General features: G+C 34.7%; 1 protein-coding gene across 1 annotated transcript in view; it reads left to right on the top strand.

The window, feature by feature from the left end:
• LOC129258892 (neurobeachin-like protein 1) overlaps positions 1-20,723 on the top strand; it is a 56,041-nt gene that overhangs the window by 28,941 nt on the left and 6,377 nt on the right. The window contains exons 35-45 of the mRNA XM_064097676.1: positions 7,201-7,331; positions 7,772-7,878; positions 8,378-8,495; positions 9,108-9,337; positions 9,601-9,693; positions 10,141-10,250; positions 11,195-11,465; positions 11,961-12,077; positions 12,735-12,899; positions 16,209-16,256; positions 20,360-20,508. Coding sequence (XP_063953746.1) covers positions 7,201-7,331; positions 7,772-7,878; positions 8,378-8,495; positions 9,108-9,337; positions 9,601-9,693; positions 10,141-10,250; positions 11,195-11,465; positions 11,961-12,077; positions 12,735-12,899; positions 16,209-16,256; positions 20,360-20,508 — 1,539 coding nt within the window. The remainder of the gene's footprint in view (positions 1-7,200; positions 7,332-7,771; positions 7,879-8,377; positions 8,496-9,107; positions 9,338-9,600; positions 9,694-10,140; positions 10,251-11,194; positions 11,466-11,960; positions 12,078-12,734; positions 12,900-16,208; positions 16,257-20,359; positions 20,509-20,723) is intronic.

Raw genomic sequence — 20,723 nt, 5'->3', positions numbered from 1 at the left:
CATCGTGTCGCATGGCGACCGAGTACAGATCAACAACCACGTGCGCACGATGTGATTATGACAACAATTCTCGATCTCGATATTAAAGTCGCGATAGTTCTTGATAGTTTCCGTTGTCAACGAACTGAACTGAAAATTAACACTATCGATAGAAATACTGCCGATTTCGAAAATGTTGCAGCTTGTGAATTGAGATTGACACAGAAGATTCACACATGAAAAATAAGTTGAATTAATGACTTTTTTAACGTATGATTTTGGGGCCGGATACTGATGGATAATGCATTACACGCCTATTTTATCCCGTTTTATCCGAACGTCAACATTGCTTCTTAGCACTGACAACAAAAATATTAATTCTTGAGCATGAAAATCAAGAAGCGCAAGACCAACCGTTCGTTTTAAAAGAATATTAATGATCGAGCAGTTGCACGAATGGTGCCCATGCATAGTTTTTACCTCTATTGAGGCCATAGTTTGAGACATCTTGGTATGAATATCATCCAACTCGCCGGATAATGTCCACCAAGAGCGTATAAATAGAGTGGTAGGCCTATTCATCTTTGCCATGGGAAGATATTAATATTTTTTAGAGGCCAGATAAAATGAGACAATATGAATATGATGCCCGAATGTAACTAAATTAGGGCGAACTATGATAGCAACGGCAGACTAAGTTTTGGAGAATGATAATGACGCCAAATCATTCAACACGCTAAATCGCAAATCAACAAAATGTCTACTTCTTTTTATTTTGTTTGACATCATGCTGCCTTCCTTTTTATGTTAATTTGATATACTTCCTTTTATGTTATTTTTGTTTTTATGTTTTTGACATTTTGATTTTGTTTCTGACATCATATAATTTGTTTGGGTATATTTGTTTTTTGTTGTTGTAACTTTTGCCGAATTTTTGATATTGTAGGCACTCTTGATTCTTGAAAATTATTGGGAACGCAATCTGCTTCTGTGGGACTTTATTGGAAAAATACGCGAATTGTATTTCTTTCAGGAGAATAAGAGTTTACATTGGGAGGTTTTAATTATATTTATATAATTTATTTCCACTTCAAAACAATTTCGAAAATACGTCTCGAACGATCGTGCATTATAATCTAAGATGTCGAGTACTTTTATTTCAACGTATTTCCCTTTCTGACTTTATTGGAAAGATAAGCGAATAATATTTATTTCAGGATAAATAGTTTATGGTATCTGAAATAAATTCTATATAATTTCCACCTCAAATAATTTTAAAATACGTTCCGATTGTTCATGAGCTGATCTGAGACGTTGAGACCATTATCCAATGTATTTAGAATTTAGATTTCTGACTTAATTGAAAAGAGACGTGAATTGTACTATAGGGTTAGGAGGGTTTTTAGGAGAGAGTTTATTCTAGAAGGTAATTAAATTATTTCAATATAATTTCCAAATCAAAACAATTTTGAAATAATTTCTGTCCCGAACGATTTTCAATTAATCTGAGACGTTTAATTCTTTTTATTCAAACCCTTACCTTTTACCGGACCTAATAAACCGGCCAAAGTCAACGATCAGCACCATTAGCGTACCAAATAAGGGGGGGGGCAGACTTCCCCCCCTGACGAGTCACAGCACATGCAAGTGACGTATCCCTGCCCCCCCCCCCCCCTGACGAGTCAAAAGTGATACCTGACGGGCCATAAGTGACCCCTCTCCTAATGTGAAGACCTTTTTTTGCTTGTCTTTTTTTTCTGGCGCGAAATGTCATTTACTTGTGGTTCAAGACCTTTTTTGTTTGTCAAATTTTGGGGCGGACGAATTTGCACCCCCTTTGAAAAATCTAGGTATACGCCACTAATCAGCACTACTATTTATACATCGGTCACATTTGCTCTACAGCGGCTGTACGGCGAGTCGAAAACAGCCGTTTTAACATTTTTGAACCAGCTGCAAATACATGGTTTGTATTTTAAAAAATGAATAAACTGCTGTTTTTTATTCGCTTTACGGCTGCCGTAGATCAAACGTGACCGAGGTTTAAGTCTCGGCATAAAAATCAGTGCTTCTCAGTATCAAGAATATTCAATACTGTATTTCTAGGCACGGGATTAAATCCGATCAGCCTTTCATCCACCAGTTTCCTAGTGACGCTAAAGACCACACGCAGAGTGGGGGGAGGGATTGCGGGGGCGTTAAGGGTCGAATGCAAATTATCGCCCATTATCATTAACTTTCAAAGCTAGACAAACGCCGTCTTTTGATCGCTCTGTATCATTTCGAGCAGGAACAATAATAACAAACCGGATACGCGGTTTAGTAGTCCATTTTTTTCTTATTAAGAAACATTGAATGAAGAAAAAGAAAACGCTTGGGATCCACAGATGACATCCCCATACAAAACATCTTACTTATGAAAAAAAGGGAAACTGTATGATACTCATTGTAACTTCCATACTGCAATATTTGATGACCCAGTATCATTTTAGGTCTATTTTTTAAGTTTAGCAACATTTTGTGAATGAATAGGCTAGGGCCTTTATACAAATAATGGGAACTGATAGATGTGACGATCCTTTTTTGTGCGCATGTGGTTATTCAAATGAGGAAACTCTTCACCCTCTATATTTTGTTATGAACATGATGAATGGGTGCTACTGCGTATTTCGCGAAACAATTCCATTAGATTGTTGGATGCATGGAATATCTCTGTCGTTCTTTGATTTTCGCCATCATTTCCGATTGATGTTGTTTTGAGGTGCAAACAATTCAAGATAAATTTCATATATCTTTAGGACTGAATTCATGTTCTTTGAGAACATAAATGACACTTTCCCCGACAATATCGGAAAGACAAATGAAATGGAGTTACAAACATCTCAAATTAATGCACGATCGATCGTGCATGATTTGAAATTTAATTTGAGTGTAAACGATTGAAATAACTGATATTTCCCTAGATGGACGAACCTATGTTTTGTCCGAAAAAAATTAAATTACTAATTTTCCCGACAAAGTCGAAAAGGCATTTTTTAATGGAATAAAAGTCGCAAAATTTCTTATTCTTGATCCAATCCAGCATGAGATGAAAGTATTTCAGTATGGAATATCGAGTTAAAAGATATCCTCTGTCAATAAAAATATATTTGAAGACTTTCGATGTGGAAATAATTGATTTTTGTAGGATTATGAATATCTATATCTTCCAACAATATACGATTGTTGTTCTTGATCCGTCCCGTTATAAAATGATGGTCGACTTCAAGAAAATCGTAGATATACCTATACAGAGTTTCGATCTAGATGATACTTCTAAAAGGTTTCGAATCGGAAAGAGATCCGACCCGACATAAAATGGCGGTATGAAGTTGACAAATATCGAGTTCATAAAGATCTTAAATTATCAAAAATATACTTCTGAAGAGTTTTGGAACGGAAAGAATCTAATTCTCCCTACGCTATAATATCTACATCTTTTAACAAGATGCAACCATTGCTTGTTCTTGTTCCGATATGAAATTAAGTATAAAAAAGTTACTCCTCCCCCTAATCAAAATTACACTGCTGCCGCCCATCCTCCTACCCCGGATGCCGGGCAAGGGGATTTAAAAATATAGTAATGTACATAAAATAATGATCCGCATATATTCATACAATTTGCGTTCAGAATTTTATATTGCTCTAGATGCACATCACAAGGCGGTAAATGAACGTGGACTGAAAAAGGGACGATATGTTCTATTTCCACTCCATGCAGAATCATTGCCATGTTCGTGCCATTTCTAGTTAATTGATGCATACGTAATTGTTGATGATTATTTTACATCTCTAACAATTTTGTCCAAAAAGCGTCACTTTTCTCCTGTATCTAATTTGTCAACAAAGTTAGAGCTGCAATGCTTTTATCCTTTCAACGATAAAATGCGAAGAAACAATAGATTTAATTCCCTATAGAAAATAGAGCTATTGTGACAAGTTCGAGCAACTGGCACTTCGTCGTTTCACAAAGGAGTGATTAGTCCTCATGATCGAATTCATTGAGCCCGAGCTTCATTGAAAACAGTTGGCATCTCGGTTTTTTTTGTCTGGACGATCTTTGTGCATTTCTTGGCAAAAATAACTATTACAAGATTTCTTTGAACAGGAGTGAAAGCAGGAAGCCTGACCAGGTTGACGTTATTCCAATAAACCCCAACATGAAACTATGAACAATGAGCACGCAATAAACAGACGAACATTATATTTCAAAAGTGTTTCGGGTAATTATAATTTTTCAATGTAATTTTAAAAATCGCGAGAGCAAAAGAAAGTGTGAAAACGGAGAAAAGCAAATAAAATGAATTAAAGGATGTTAAAAAAAAACAAATGTGAAAAATAGAACATGAAGATTTAAAGAACGGGATTTTAAAAATAGCGACCAATTAAGCCGACATTATATGTTTTGGGTAGTTGGACATCAAACATGTGGTGGGGGGGGGACACGTCCTTCCAAAAGTCAGTTAAGCGTAGAGGACACAAAATTGCCATACATGTACCTCCCTGCTCACCCCCACCCTCTCCCCCAACAAATGGAAGCTTTATTTCATTTGATTATTTACGAACGTTCTCACTTGTCAAAACTATCAAAATTGTCAAGGATCTGCCTTATAGAAAATTCAAGCGCACTTCGTGTCGTGTTCTCGTTCTTGCGCCATTTACAAAGGCCAAATGAAATTTGATCTTAGTTATATAGCAATATAATGAGGCATATCTCTTAAAGTAGCTGAAAAGGCGGCAAGGCATTGTGGCCCCGGGTAAATCTAGGAGTTACACTCATAAGTGCCCACATGAGTATGGACTTGGTTTTATACCCCCCCCCTATTTTTAAGTTTATCTTTCTTTTAATTATGTTAACAATTTGCATAGATTTTGTATCCCCACGCCGATACAAAAGGTAAGTTAGAATCAAAGTAATCCCGCCTTCTAACAAGGTATTCTGTTTGGATGCCTATTGACATTACCGCCCTAAAAAATATAATTGTACATAATAATACCATAGAGCTATATATACTTTGTTGATTTCAACGTGCCCGGGATTTTATAGGTCTAATAAGTTTCGACCCCCCCCCCCCCCCTTTACATGAATTCGCCGACCAAGGGCAAAAAAGTAGAGACTCCACAGGATGTTCCTTCTTATCCCCTTTTAAGATTAACTGCATGATTAAGAAATACCTAACAAAGGTGCTGTTTAAGTCATTAAAGATCAAAGCGTCATTTTGCTTTCACCATATAATGCGCGGCGAGTTCTTTTCAAAGAAAGTATCCGACTTAGATTATATTGATTAATTATCATTGAAGGGTCATGGGCGTAGCGGACATAAATATTCTGCGAAAGATCCTGCTCTTTTCATTGCGCTTGAGCGTTTTTCATTAAATTGATTAATTGTGTATACATGTACGTGTATGAAAACAGTCATAATGAATTGCGAAGAAGCACTATTATACTCACCTGCTGCGACCAAATTCAATGATTATGTAAAAATGAAATGAAATTACTTGAATACTTTTGCATGAAATATTATGGCATAAAATCACAAATTTTGTAATTTGAACCATCAAATTAATGGCAAGGTGAATTATATCATTCTAAAACAGGAACAAGCGATTATCGTACATTGGTGGAAGAAATAGTTAATTTTTAAGCAGGGTTAATTAGATATATATGAATCCTTCCACCTTGAAACGTACTAGAAGTATTTCTTAGATCGTTTATAAGACAGTTTATGGCTCAATATTTCGCACATTTACACCTTCATTTCGTGTCGGAGCAGAAATAAACAAACAAGCTATAATCGTTCATTGTTGGAAAATACCGTAGATTATTGCAAAAGGCAGTCAGATGCTTTCCGCCTCATAACTATTTAGAAATCTGCTACCCGTTTTATCTAAAAACATTCCAAATATTTTGCTTCATTTCATGTCGGGTCGGATTCAAGAACAAGCTATCATCGTACATTGTTCGAAGAATAGAATAGTTATTTTATTTCCGCGTTAAATAATCTAGGACCCGTGTTATCTGTCAATATTCCAATATATTTTGTTTTATTAAATGTCTGGTCAAATTCAAGAGCAAGCGATTATCGTACATCGTTCAAAGAAATACGTAATTATTTCGCAAGTTTAATTATATGAATACGAATCTTTCCACCTAAAAACGGACCAGAATTATTTCTAAACCATTTAAGACACTTTTAGCTCAACATTTCATTCTTTTATACCTTCACTTCGTGCCCGAGCGGAAACAAACACACAGGCGATAATCGTACAATGTTGGAAAATACCATAAATTATTACGAAAGGTAATTAGATTCTTCCCGCCTTTAACACTCCATGTATTTTGTTTTATTAAATGTCTGGTCGAATTCAAGAACAAGCGATTATCGTACATTGTTCGAAGAAATACGTAATTAATTCGCAAGTTTAATTACATGAATACAAATCTTTCCACATTGAAACGTACCAGAAATATTTTTTAAAGTTTTTAAGACACTTGTTAGCTCAATATTTCATTCTTTAATACTTTCATTTCGTGCCAAAACGGACCCAAACAAACACGCAAGCGATAATTTTACATTGCTAGAAGATTCTATGCCCTATTTCATGTCGGGTCGGATTAAAAACAAGTGATGATTGTACTTTTTTGGAAGAAATAGATAATTATTACGCAAGGGAAATAATATAAAACTCATATCAATATGAATCTTTCCACCTCGAAACGTACAAGAAGTATTTTGCTAAAAATCTAAGAGTCTTTTTAGCTCAATATTTCATAGTTTAATACCTCCATTTCGTGTCGGGCGGACAAGAAAAATCGCCGCATCGGTCGCGCACATTTCACCAACGGAAATATAAAAAAGCACATCATTTGAGTACGAGTATTCGCTTGCAAGTTGGCCGCGTGCAAGCTGCGAGAAGCGGCGAGAAGCTGCAAGGATAAAATCTAGGATTAGATTCTTGTTAATCTGCTTTAATCTGAGCAGCGCGCCGCCGCTAGCTGCGTCTAGCGGGGAGATACATCCTGTTCACTAATTACCGCAGCGGGGGTGTGCTCGCCGGGTGCACGCTGCCAATACAATATGGATGCTTTCCCTTACATGAATGTTGAAATGCTTGAAATATTAGTCTAATCTGAATATATATTATGAAGACATTCAGAATTGTGTTCCTTTCATTTGTTAGATTTGATTGTGCAGACCGTCAGTTCCATTCTATTGAATCCCTGTGGGATACGTTAATGGAGAACCCTAACGATGTCAAGGAACTCATCCCTGAATTCTTCTACTTGCCAGAGTTTCTTGTTAATGATAACGGTGAGTATCATATGCTCTCATAGTCTGGCAGTAGTCTTGTAGAATGTAGACTCTCTACATTTTATTTTGTAGTGTTTAAACATGGTAAGGCAAATCTTCCTAATTGCACTTATAAACACACATCATATCCATAAGTCTAAGAGTGGACTGAGTGGTAAATGGCATGGACTTTGTGCCCTGTGACAATTTTTTGCATTCACTATTGGACCCCCCATTTCAATATAAAGTAAGCATGAATAATGCATGGGATCTGCATGAATTATAGCTTCATACCAAGGTTTCAGACCCACCTTTGCAAATTCGGGCCTTTGAATTAAGAGCAATCATTTCTTTGCCTTAACTGATAGTCGGCTATTAGCATTGCTTTCATCTCTCAAAATGCAATATAGTATTGTCTGATTATATTTTCCTGACTGTGTTTTACCTTCGTTATTTTATAGAATTTGATTTGGGATGCCTGCAGACAGGAGAGCCAGTGAACGATGTCATCTTGCCAAATTGGGCCAAGTCACCCGAAGACTTCATCCACAAACACAGACAGGCTCTTGTGAGTATACATATCTTGGACCAGAATTCTGACATTCATATTTCTATTTACCATGATTTTCATTCATACAATTATCCTTTAAAAGGTTGAAGTTGTAGTTGTAACCAGTTTGGATTTCAGAATTGTACCCATGGAAAAAGATACAAGATATAAGTAGTATCCCATATCTGATTGATTTGATTCTTGAATCACAATATAATGTGGGGAGGGGAATGTCACTTTGTCATTTTGTGCAAGTCCATAATTCTGTAGGTAACTCAATTAAAATTATGTTAGTTGAACCAATCGAATTCAGCTACTTCTCCTTTAAATTCAACATGCATGCTATTCAAAATACTCAAAGGAAAAAAAGCTGATATATTTTTTGCCATTGTCACTCTGTATGTACCTAGCCATTGATTTCCACTTTGATATTCTAACCATTGTACACTTGCTCTTCATATGATGTGCACTCTAAAATGAGACATGTATACCCTCTCTATCTTCGTTCTCTGATCAGGAAAGTGACTATGTTTCTAGTCATCTTCATGAATGGATCGATCTGATCTTTGGTTACAAGCAGAAAGGACCTGCTGCTGTGGAGGCTCTCAATGTCTTCTACTACTGCACGTATGAAGGTAAGGGACCGATCAGAATCTTAATTCTCTATTTAAATAGCAATCATGGTCATGTTATAGTTAATTATTATGAGGGGTTTATGGCTGTCATTTCAGCACTAGCTTTTTGAGTAATTGACTATTGCCTTCTGTGGTTGTGTAATGACTGTAGATAAATATTTTGCTTTTTGATTCGCATAATATGTTTGACTGTAAAATGTTGCTCAATATCTATATATTTTTACTTAAGCAAGCAAATGTGATTAAAGGTTATTGAGAGAAACATCTGGCTTTCCATATCCTAGTCATGTGTAAGACTGTGCATAAGGTTTGCATAAGGTTTGCATAAGGTTGTACATAAAGTGGTGCATAAGGATGTGCAAAGGTTGTGCAGGTGGTTTTGAAAATGTGATTAAAGGTTATTGAAACATTTAGCCTTCCATATTTTAGTCATGTATAAGACTGTGCATAAGGTTTGCATAAGGTTGTGCATAAAAGTGGTGCATAAGGATGTGCAAAGGTTGTGCAAATGGTTGTGTTGAAGGTTGTGCATAAGTTTATGTATTAGTACGTGCATAAGATGTGCATAAGATTGGGTGTAACTTACAAACGGCTTTATGATACACTCCCCAGGTGCTGTAGACCTCGATGCGATCAAAGATGACATACAACGTCAAGCTGTAGAGGGCATGATCAACAACTTTGGCCAGACACCTTGCCAACTCTTGAAGGAACCCCACCCATCAAGACGTCTTGCCTCATCGCCAGAGGAGAGCACGAGATCGAAAGGGCTGATGAGGACACAACCAAACTTTCACAACATATTTGAGCATCTGGATGAACTCAAAGCTTTCTTTGTGGAGGTGGGTATTTTCTCTGTGGTTATTAAAGGATGAATTGAAGAATGAGAGTGCCTCAATAGAGGAGGAAAAATTGTTATTGGTGCTTATGATGATGATGATGGTGACAGCAGTTTTTTTTTATTTTTTGTGCATCTTATTATCATGTAATTTGTCGTAGCTGTAGAAATGCTGATGATGATGATTACAAAAGTGCAGAAATGTCTCGTTTCATTTTTAACAAAACTGTCTAATGATTTCCTGTTCTGTTTCCTATTTTTTACCAGGCCTCAACATCTGACAATGACCCACTGGTCTATGTGAGAGTTCCTAAAAGCCAAACTAAATCCTTCATCTATCAAGGCATGCCTGACACTATGGTAAGAAATTTTCCAACGGCAGCAAATTTTATATATATCTATTGTACACTTTTCTGTGTGAACTCTTTATTTTCGGCTTCTGTTCTAGATACATTTTTAAGTTGATTTTCTGATTTCATGGTGATTTTGTATCATTTTTCGTGACCTGGGCCCCGTCTTACAAAGAATTGCGATTGATCCGATCAACCACAACTATGGAAGGCCAGCAACGTCAACGAAATGCATGTTTGTTCAAAATATTTTCTAGATATGATGTATATTCACATAATCATTGTTTGTTTGACAATGCAGTATGCTTCTCTTTGTTTTCAAAGGACATTGTGCAAATTTCCTGAAGAAAAAATTATGACAGTGAGGTTGATCAGATCAATCGTAATTCTTTGTAAGAAGTATTGTAGAAGTGATGAAAGTGCTTACTCTCTTCATCCTTGCTTTCCTCTTGTTTAGGTGACTGTAACTCAGAAGGGTGTGGTCGGGACCCACAGCTGGCTCCCCTACGACAAGAGCATCTCCAACTACTTCACCTTTGACCGGGACTCCACCCTCATCAGCTCCAAGTATGTACCCCTCGGACTCGTCTCCAAGGTCCTACACAAATTCACAGGCCCTCTATTGAAGGGCCCCATGGACGTGACCATTCCTGCCCTTAGGTAGCCAGAGGTTTGGGGTTTTTATTCTCCTGCCTGGCCCGGGAATGATCTCTGCCCATCTTTTTAAAACTTGTCATGAATGTCAGGTTACAAGCTACTGTTAAAAGCTACTGAAATCTGCCTTTTGATTGGCTGAAAACAAGTTTGTCATAGAAGACAAGCCATTTGTTATTGATGACATGTTTTATGAAAGAGGGCCCTGGAATGATTGAATGAAAATAGATGGATACCTCAGCATGATTTCCTCAAAGAAAAGCTTATGTTATTGTCAGCAGATAGACTCTGTCTTGTTTCATAAAATCTTTTATCAATAGCAAGTTAAGCTATTGTGATAAGCTACTAAAATCATACCATTGACTGACTCAGTAACATATTGTCATTCACTTCTAACATTTGTAATTGATGACATGTTTTATGAAAGAGGGCCCTGGAATGTCGGAATGACAGTAGATATGGTTTCCTTAGCATGTCTACTTCAAACCAAAGGAATCACATTAATATTTCTCATTTGGTCTATGTCATTTCATTTCAAGAATGTATGCTGATCGGTGAGTTTTGATGCATGTGAACTCCAGTTATCACATGATTTTGCAGATTTTACAAACCTTACATTGTACTCATTACAAATTCTTAAACAGGATGAGGTATTCAGAGATTTATATGTTGCCTATGTTATGAATTATTTTGCATGTACAGAATTTAGTATGCTCTCCTGGAAATATGTTGAATAGGTTCTACATTTGCCTGGGGAGGGGGGTATTAATTCCTCTTACATCAAAGGATGGAGGAGATACTCAAAGCTACTAAAGCTTTTCCCTGTAACATGCAGTACTGATGTCTTTTCTATGCAGAACTCGGAAGTTGGTGAGCGGCCCGTTCGCCCCAGGCATCCACGTAACCGCCAGGCTATTCGTGGCTACACACGATGCTCGTCTTCTGTTTGTTGTGGGACATTGGGACAACAGCCTCCGTGTGTTCAACCTCAAGAGCAGTGGACGTCTGGTCGCACACGTCACCCGTCACATGGATGTCGTCACGTGTGTCGCCCTGGATGGGTGTGGCATGCAGCTCATCACCGGGTCACGTGATACCACCTGTATGGTCTGGGAGATCACTTACCAGGTGAGAGGGTGTGGTCAATTGGCCCTCAGATTGTAGCTTTTAAAACCCTTTAATTTGAAATCTAGTTTATTCAAGATTACCATGGTATTAATAGATGATTTAATTATGATACCTAGAAGTGCCTCGAGTCTTTTTCAGTTTGTATTTAGATTACTAGGCTTACTACTTATTTATTTGTTGCAGCCATGATAGTGAATAATGTATATTCAAAAAAAAAAATTAGAATAACCTCACTTTTTACTAACCAAGTGATATAATTTCAAATGAGTATGCAAATATTTGTATTTATTTTTTATTTTTTTACATTCTCAAAGTGAATTTGTAGTGATTTCCTTCTTTATTAAAGCCTTTTGCTAACATTTTAGATTGGAAACTTTTATGCTAATATGGAACAAACATAATTATTTGTCTCAAATTACATGCTCACAATGTACCATATGATTGTCTTTGGTTTGTGCTTAGAATCTTGTATTTCCTCCCTTTATGATATAACAGAATGGAATGGCAAGTGGTATTAATAACAAGCCAATTCAAACCCTCTATGGTCATGATGATGAAGTAACCTGTGTTGCTCTTAGCTCTCAGCTGGACATGGCAGTATCGGCTTCAAAGGTAAGCCAAAGTTATAATATTATTTTCCATATATAAAAAATTAACTGTAATATATGTTACTCGTGTGCATATTGTAAAATAGCTATTGATATTGCAATTTTTTACAATACACATTTATTAGTTAGTTTACCTACTCCTTCATTTTTTTTTTCATTTATGTAGTTATGGTTATTTGCTCTTTTGGTGTGTATTTATATGTAATGGGGTTGCCACTTAATCAAGCTTAGCTTATAGTGGCAACCCCTGCAACCTTTTAAAAATCAATATGTAATGGAAAATGCTATTTTGTTCAATGTTTTGCTTGTCAGTTAATTCATTACCTGTATTATTATTATTGTATTTTCTTTGTTAATGTGTTTATGAAAAATGTTGCAGAAACCAATAAATAAAATTAAATGAAATAAATTTTGTTTCATAATTAAGAAAAGAAAACAATTATGAGATAAATGGTTATGTAATATATAAATATCAATCAGCTGAATTTGATATTTAATTTTACTGGGGTATTATTTTAGTTAGATATTTGTTTGTCTATGTTATCCTTCTCTAGGTAAAAAAAATTACCATGCCATTTCAATAAAAGTTCAACTGAGGAAATTAAAATTTATGCTTTATGATTTTTCCTCACATTTTTATATCGATGACTTCTCTCCTTAGGACGGTACAATCATTGTCAACACAATCCTGAAGGGGCATTATATCCGAACCTTGAGGCCCCCTAATGATCCCAATGCCCCTCTCTCAATCCCCTGCCTAGCGATCTCAGAAGAGGGGCATATTATTATCCATCTTAGACAACCAGCAGCTAGCAAGCATATGCAGGTAAGTCAAGTCTGCTTGTCTCATTGTCTCTTTGTCTTTCTGTCTTACTGTATATGTATATGTCTACACATCTGAGCCACTTTTCCTCATAATTTGTGTTGAAATGATGTATCTATTCACAATCACGTTATATAATTATCTGTGAATATAGACATTCAACAAACCATGCACTTCTTTCAGACCTACATTTTGCAAACAAAGCAAAACCAAAAAAATTCTGTGCTATTCAGCTGTTATGTTTAGATTTGATGTTACGTCTATGTAAATAAAGAAATATTGTATACCGTAGGTATGTGTTTCACATGAATAGGGGATTTTCATCCCACTGTGACTTACAAATGTACATTATGTGTGTGTGATGGTGTTTTTCTTGTCTGAATCAACTAATGGATGTTCTTTATTCTGTCAGTGGTATCATCTTTATGCCTCTAGGACCCTGTAACATAAAGGGATACAAATGATATTTACAATTGATTTATAACTTTGTATATATGGTTTGCCATAGACTTCGAATTATGATTTATTGTACTATTGGTTGTATATATTTATGTCACAGGGTTCTTTATCAATTCATTTTCTCTTTGCCTTAATCTTTCACAGTGGCTGATTACATGATTAGTTCTCTTTCGCCAACTTTTTTGTGCCAGGAAGCATATTTCAGTTCTCATTGCGTTAAACTTATTATGATGTTAGCTTTACCAAACGTTGGCATCTATCATGGAAACCTTTTTTTTTTAAATTGGTTATTGAGGTGTGTTTGGTAGTTACAATTTTGAAATGGGCCTCTTATCACTGCTGGAGAGACATAACCTTTCTTTAAAAAATTAATGATAATAATGTAGAGGATAGATTAAAAAGAAATAATGTTGCTACCCTTCTTAACTTGAACACATCACCTGAACATATCTAGTTCTATTGCATATTTTGTAGTACAATTCCTGTATATGATTAATTCATATTTTTATTGGCTGACAATTATGGTAATCTTTGGTATGTGTGATTTTTGTTAGAAGGTGTGAACTCTGAATTGTACAAACCCCTGTCATTTTCTTTACCCAAAGCCCTGTCCCATTTGATTTCATTACAGCAAAAATATAACATCATTTTAGGATCCAACCAAACCACACCCAAATTAATCACCCTCCCAAAAGAAGTTTTTACCCATATTTAGTAGTATCTGGAAAAAAAAAATCATTATTGAAAATAATGTTTTTTCCTTTATCTTGTTCTTTGCACATATGTGAATATGATATATACATATGTGTGAAAGTTAGATTTTGACATTGTATGCAGTAGGGAGTTCATACTATAGACAAAAAAAGAATTTTGTCTCGCATTTTATTTAATGATTTGATACATGTAACTGTGGCATCTATCATTTCAAACTGCTCAGACTTTACTAGTAGAAAAACACAAATTCAATTCAATTCATTTATTTTCTCTTTCAATCTTTTTACATTTACAATGATAGTTCAATGTACATATTTACAAAATATAACATTTAAATCATTTTTTATAATACAATAATACCATGAAATCAAAAGGGAAGGAGACCAACTAAAAAGCAGAGCTTGTAGGGTGAAGGCCTCCTTTTATAAGTAAATTTTATGAATAAAAAATAAGATAAAATAAAGAAATAAACAATATACATGTATATATATATATATATATAATGAACAAATTACTATTTTGACTAGCGATCATTTTCTTTTCCTAAAATATATGTATTGTTAGAAAAGCAAAATTCTTTTTGTGTGATTTTTTTTCAATAGGTGATACATACCCATGAACATGTATATATGAAATGTAAAGTCCCCATTCATCATCCCCATTCCCTTACTCTAATATCTTTAATCCTTATATTCCTTATCATTTTGTGGAAAATTGGCATACTGGTTTTTTAAAAGTTACTCAGCTTTTACTTAACTAATATCAGTGATTGTAGTTTTGAATATTTATTTTATAATGGGATTTGGGCCTGAAACACGAAGGTTAGCATTTGGATTTGTAAGATTGGTTGCAGTGTACTTGTATATAATGATTGTGGTTAAGGTCAGCCATTTGATTGATCAATATGCCTTTGTGCTATGAGGGCCCTGGTCTTTATTTGGTGGGCTCTTAGACCAGGACCTTATAAATGTCAAGACCTAGACCTGCTATTAGCTCAGATTCATCATTGACTAAAGTCCATCTACAACTCAAATTACGCAGTGAGAGATTAGAACTGGACCAAGACTAGGAACTTACATGTGAAGACCTGGGGGCTGTTGCAGAAAAGGCTGTGTTTAAACGCAAATCCAAAAATCATACACCAGTATACAAATATTCAATGTTAATTAGTGTGGTTGTTCCAAATTTTACATGAGCGTGCAAGTTGTAAGAATCTATTCAATCCTGCTTCGCATCGTTGGATAGACTGCTTCAACTTGCACCTGGTGTAATATTTGGAAGGTCGCACAAATGCCAAAACATTGAATATTTGTTTTATACAACACTTGAATCGTAGGCATAATCCAGCGTAGACCAAATAATCAGAAAAGAGGAAAAGGAGGAATAGGACTAGATCTACATAGTTCTGCTCAGATCTTTCTTTAGCCTTTTATTATGATAAATTTGATACCTACACGTGTATGTAGGGCAGGGTATGCGCATGCAGGTAGGCACAGACCATGGAATGCACGTTGACTTTGCGATCAATTGCACTGCCGGCTCCCTCGCTCGAGCGTGCAATCGTCGACTTTTGCACTGTCGGCTCCATTGCTGGAGCGTGCAATAGTCGACTATTGCAGGGGTGTCAGATGTGTCGGTGTGCTCTATGTAATTCCTCTGAATGTCATGTGACGCGCATTCATCCAATCATCTGTTCTATGTATGTGTTGTATAATCCCAAATATGCACATCCAGTTGGTTGAAAATAAAGTTATGTTTGATTGCAACATTTCTGCAATGGGCCCTTGGCCCCAGGGACCTTTTAGTAGTACCAGCTAGTACATCATTGACTAACATACCTCTATACAACACAATTGACACAGTGGTAGATTAGATTGGACCTTTAGACCAGGACTTTACATGGCAAGACCTAGACCTGCTCAAAGTCTTAGCTTCACCGCTGACTAATGTACCTCCACTACTCCAATGACACAGTCGTATATTAGACCAGAACATTAAGTGCCAAGACTTAGACCTCTGTGCAGTCTGAGTTAGATCACTGACTAACATAAAACACCAATAGCACAGTGGTAGATTAGTATATCTACGTAGTTTAGTCCATCTTTTGTTCTATATCTCTGTCTGTTAACCGTTTGTCAGGGGAAAGATATCCCTCGTAAGCAGTCTACTGCAAGCAAACCAGCTCCGGTAAGTTGGTCCATTGGCTTGTCTGTCCATTCATCTTTTAATCTGTTTTATGCTCATATATTCATAAACCTTTCATCTGGCAGCTTACCCTTTGAGCCTTTAATAGTCCCACCTATTCATATTTTCATCTTTTAACCAAGCTTCTAACATGCTTGAATCTCATTTCCATGTATCTACTAACCATTGCAAGTGAGTGTGTGGATATGTGTCTGAACATTGTGTGTTTGTTTCATTTCAATATTTCTCTTTTGGACATTTCTATTTTTGACATTTGTAGTTATTGATTGTTCTTTCATAGGATAGGTTCCTTGTTTGTTTTAGTGTTGTTTAAATCAATTTTATTTTAGTAATTGACTGATATAAGCTGGTGTGTCTTATCAACATTGAAAGGAGGTCAAATTTCTTAACTGAGGATTGCTTCGGTATTGGGTTTTTTATTTCCCAGTGAGATGGGGGGGGGGGGGGGAATCAACAGTGTTTGTGATGTGGCTTTTTTTTCAATTTTTTTTTTTTAATTTCCTTGTTATACATTCAATATGAGTTTGCTATAATACTTTTCTTTCTCGATGATCTTTAATGGGTTGATTTTTCAAAACTTCTTTCTAAATTCAATTCCTTGTCCTTTTTTAATTTTATATGTTCTATGTTTTGATGCAATTTGATTTACAACCAGAAATAGAATAGGCAAATACTCCCCATGGTAGATTTACATCTTAAACACACAATGTCTTTTTAATATTACTTCAGTAGATGACATTTTAGTCTATATGTGAGCATTCCCAAAATTTAGGCACATACAAATAAATGTAAGAAAATTTTATATAGAGACATTTAGAATGCCAATATAAACCCAGTTTTATGAATGTGATGAAGAGCTCATAATTCAAAATTTTGTTGCTTTTTCTCTTCATTCCATGTACATGTATTAAATTTTCATGACTAAATTTTGTCAATCAGATCATTCATTTTTCAAACATGTTTCATGTATGTGAATGATTCAACAAGTTTATTTTCTCCATAAAATCTAATGTTGAGACCACATCATTCACTTTTACATTTGTTTTTTGTTTTTGTTTGTTTCAGTGCATGTTTTCATTTTGAAATTGAAGTCTACCCTGATGTCTATTTGATTTCAGTGATAGCAGAAAAATTGAGAATATTCAAGAAGATTTAGTAAAAATCCATTAAAGTATTTTTTTTTATTATAAGAAGTGATCAAGTTTTCAGTTTTCATTAGATAATATAGGAGCAACTCTCCATATGTCTTGTGATGTAAATTCCATGAAATGCCATTTGTTACTGGTTTATAGTGATTAAATATTCCTTTTGTAGATACATGTACATAATGATGCATGAAATGATGAGTCTAATTGTATGAAAAGAATATCATGTTTTATATATATATTTTTTAAGAATATAGCACTTTATGGAATTTGTAGGGGAGCTGCTTGCATTTTATATCTAAAATTTAAACTTTATGAAGCCATTAGTTTGTCATTCTTTGATTGATTTAGACTAAACTTTCATTTAATTTATTTTCTGCTCTTATTAAAACCAAGTTTAACTCGGGATAGACTTCTCCTTTAAATGTTCTGTTCTGTTATGTTTGTATTTTTTTATTTTCGTTTTATGGTAAATTTTAAGCATTGATGTTTACGAAGAAATCATTCTGTCAACTTCTCAAGAATGCTTTTGCTCACCAATTTTGACACTAGGTTTTACATTTCATGTAAAATGCAGAATCTCTCATAAATGAGAGATCCGTTTTATACATAAGCTTTACATAACATGTGCACACTTTTCAATTGTTCATGCAGTACATGTTCAATTAACATGTTCTTTGTTCATTTGATGTGGTATAAGGTATAAAGATTAAATACAGGTGAATTTTTGATATAGATTTACTTAATGCAGGATAAGTTTACATGGTGTGTAATGCGTCGGGACACCATGGACTGTTGGGGCGTCATGGTCTAGTGGTTTTGACTCTCGTCTTTCAATTTGAGAGACGTGGGTTCGATTCCCAGCCATGATGTGTTTTCCTTCAGCAAGAAATTTACCCACATTGTGGTGCACTCTACCCAGGTGAGGTGAATGGGTACCCAGTAGGAAGAAATTCCTCGAAAGGCAGCATGGCTATAGCTGGGGTAATAATTATAATAACGTTATTGTAATGCACAGTTGAGTGTATACATGTAGAAATTGTGCAATATAAATGTACAATTATTATTATCATTAATGCTAATGAGAGCAAAAATTTACATTAAAAGAATAAAACAGATTTTATGTCAGACATTTTGATCATGCAGTGCAAGCATTTATCTTGTTGAAATGACTGGGTATTTTATTTATGGTGTATTTGTCTAAAAAATGAATTAAAATCACAATTTGATATTGACTATTTGAATATTGATTAATTTTTTCTTTATTTGTCTTTTATAATGGGGGCAGCATTCTTCGTTTTAAATAAGTGGAAATAATGGAAAATTATTCTTTTTGTTCTAAGAACTGTATTTGATAACATCTGCATGTCCTATTTGTCTGCATGGAGTTATATCAATTATTTATTTAAAAAAAAAGTTTAGCATTGTAGTTATTAAATAAGCATGTATAATTGGTGTTTATTTGTAATGGAAAGGTGAGTTAGTTGAAATGTTAAAAGATAACTCCTGGTTACTAAATAGACCAAAAAAAAATTTTAATATGAATTTGTATTCAGTTTTGTGTTATCTTATACATCAAAACTTTGAATATATATGATATCTTTATAATTTCTTTACAAATTATGTAGATTATAATGGTGTTGATACCAACAAGTGCTTACCATAATTTCTTATTGTCCAAGTTTTCTGACTTGTATGTAGTCAAAATGAAATCATAAAAGAACTTAAATCAAGGAGCATCTTTTCTTTTATGAAAATGTCAACATTTGTGAACACTCTTAAACATGTTTTGCTTTTGAAATCATTACCTGCAGCATATAGTCTGGAGCAAGGAATTGATTAACCAAATACTATAATTATGTAAAAATTGTATTAAAAAATACAAAAAGAAACAACACAGGCATGCAGGATAGTTACGCTTTGGTATATTCCTGTGTTTGCACATAATGCTTTTAGGTATTTTTTTGTTTGCAATTGTAAATATTCAACACTTTGTTTATAGAGAATAGATGAGAAAGAGAGGTTTTTACAACTCTAAATTTATTTACATGTTTTGAAGGTGTCTAAGCTGCAAAATTTAAAGGCATATTCTTGCACGCTAGTAGCACCTTAAGTCCAAAACAAATTAATTTGATTAGTTATTTGCATCTTCAAAAACTTCATGACTCTTTTGTGTTTTCTTTTTTAAGGAATGCTTCATTCATAGATGATTGCATATTTGCTTTTCAAACATTTGGTTTAGATTTTTTATTCATACAATTGGTTATCCATTTTATTTGAAGGAAGGGGTAATTTGCTATTCATTCATTCACAAGTTTTTGTTTTCACAAAACTTTGAGGTTTCTTCTTTTCGTCTTATTTTTCTCTCCTGGGATCACTTTTTTTTTTACCTTGTTTTCACTTTTGGGCAAATCTTATTCATAGACAATTTTTTAGTTAGTTTATATGTTAGTGTTGCAGTGAGTTGGTGAAATAAAAAAAAAATAAAACATCCTTCATTTTATTAGATTACCTTTAAGAGATCAATATTGCTATTAAAGTGGGATCCTCATAGACAACCTCCCACCCCCCCCAAAAAAAAAAGAGTAACCCTTCTATTTTGAAATACTATAAAAATTCAATAATGGCTTTGAGAAAATAATTTGACAAGTTTCTGTCTCACAATGCTCTCAAAATAACCCTTGTCACTTTCCAGAAATAATAGTTAAGACTTAAGTAAGTGCTCACATATAAATAATTACATGGATCAATAAAAAATCACTTTTATTAACGCAAAAATAAATCAGTGAGTTGATCTACACTTCGGCTAATTGAGATAAGGTTCACATGAATCCAACTATCCAGGCTAAAAGTTATTCTGACATGCAAAGCAATCTTGGATAAATAAATGTTTTCTTTTGCTCATTGAGTAACTTTGATTTCGATTTTTCTTCCTCCTAGGATCACTGCAGTCTTCATCTGTATTCAGTCAACGGCAAGCACCTATGCTCTGAGATGAACGCAGGCTGTCTCACCGACATGGAGGTCGTAGAAGACTTCCTGTTGACCTCCGACAGCAGAGGGGTCATCTGCTTCAGGAAGATATTTGAGTATGTTGTCTTGTTTTTTTTTCTCCTGTATTGATAAGCTTAGTGTAAATATTTCCATCAGTAGGAGACTATTTTCCTAGCTGTAGTGTTCTTAAGCAGCAGGTATTTTGTGTTCTCTGATTGAAAAAATTAAAGCTGATACGACAGCACCACTCATACAAAATACCATTTGAAAATATAATCTTGTGTTAATGAATAATTAATCACCTTAATGC

Source organism: Lytechinus pictus, chromosome 1 (genome assembly GCF_037042905.1).
Source record: "Lytechinus pictus isolate F3 Inbred chromosome 1, Lp3.0, whole genome shotgun sequence".
NCBI lineage: Eukaryota > Metazoa > Echinodermata > Echinoidea > Temnopleuroida > Toxopneustidae > Lytechinus > Lytechinus pictus.
Note: the sequence above shows the minus strand (reverse complement) of the source record. Positions and strands in the feature narration are given on the sequence as shown.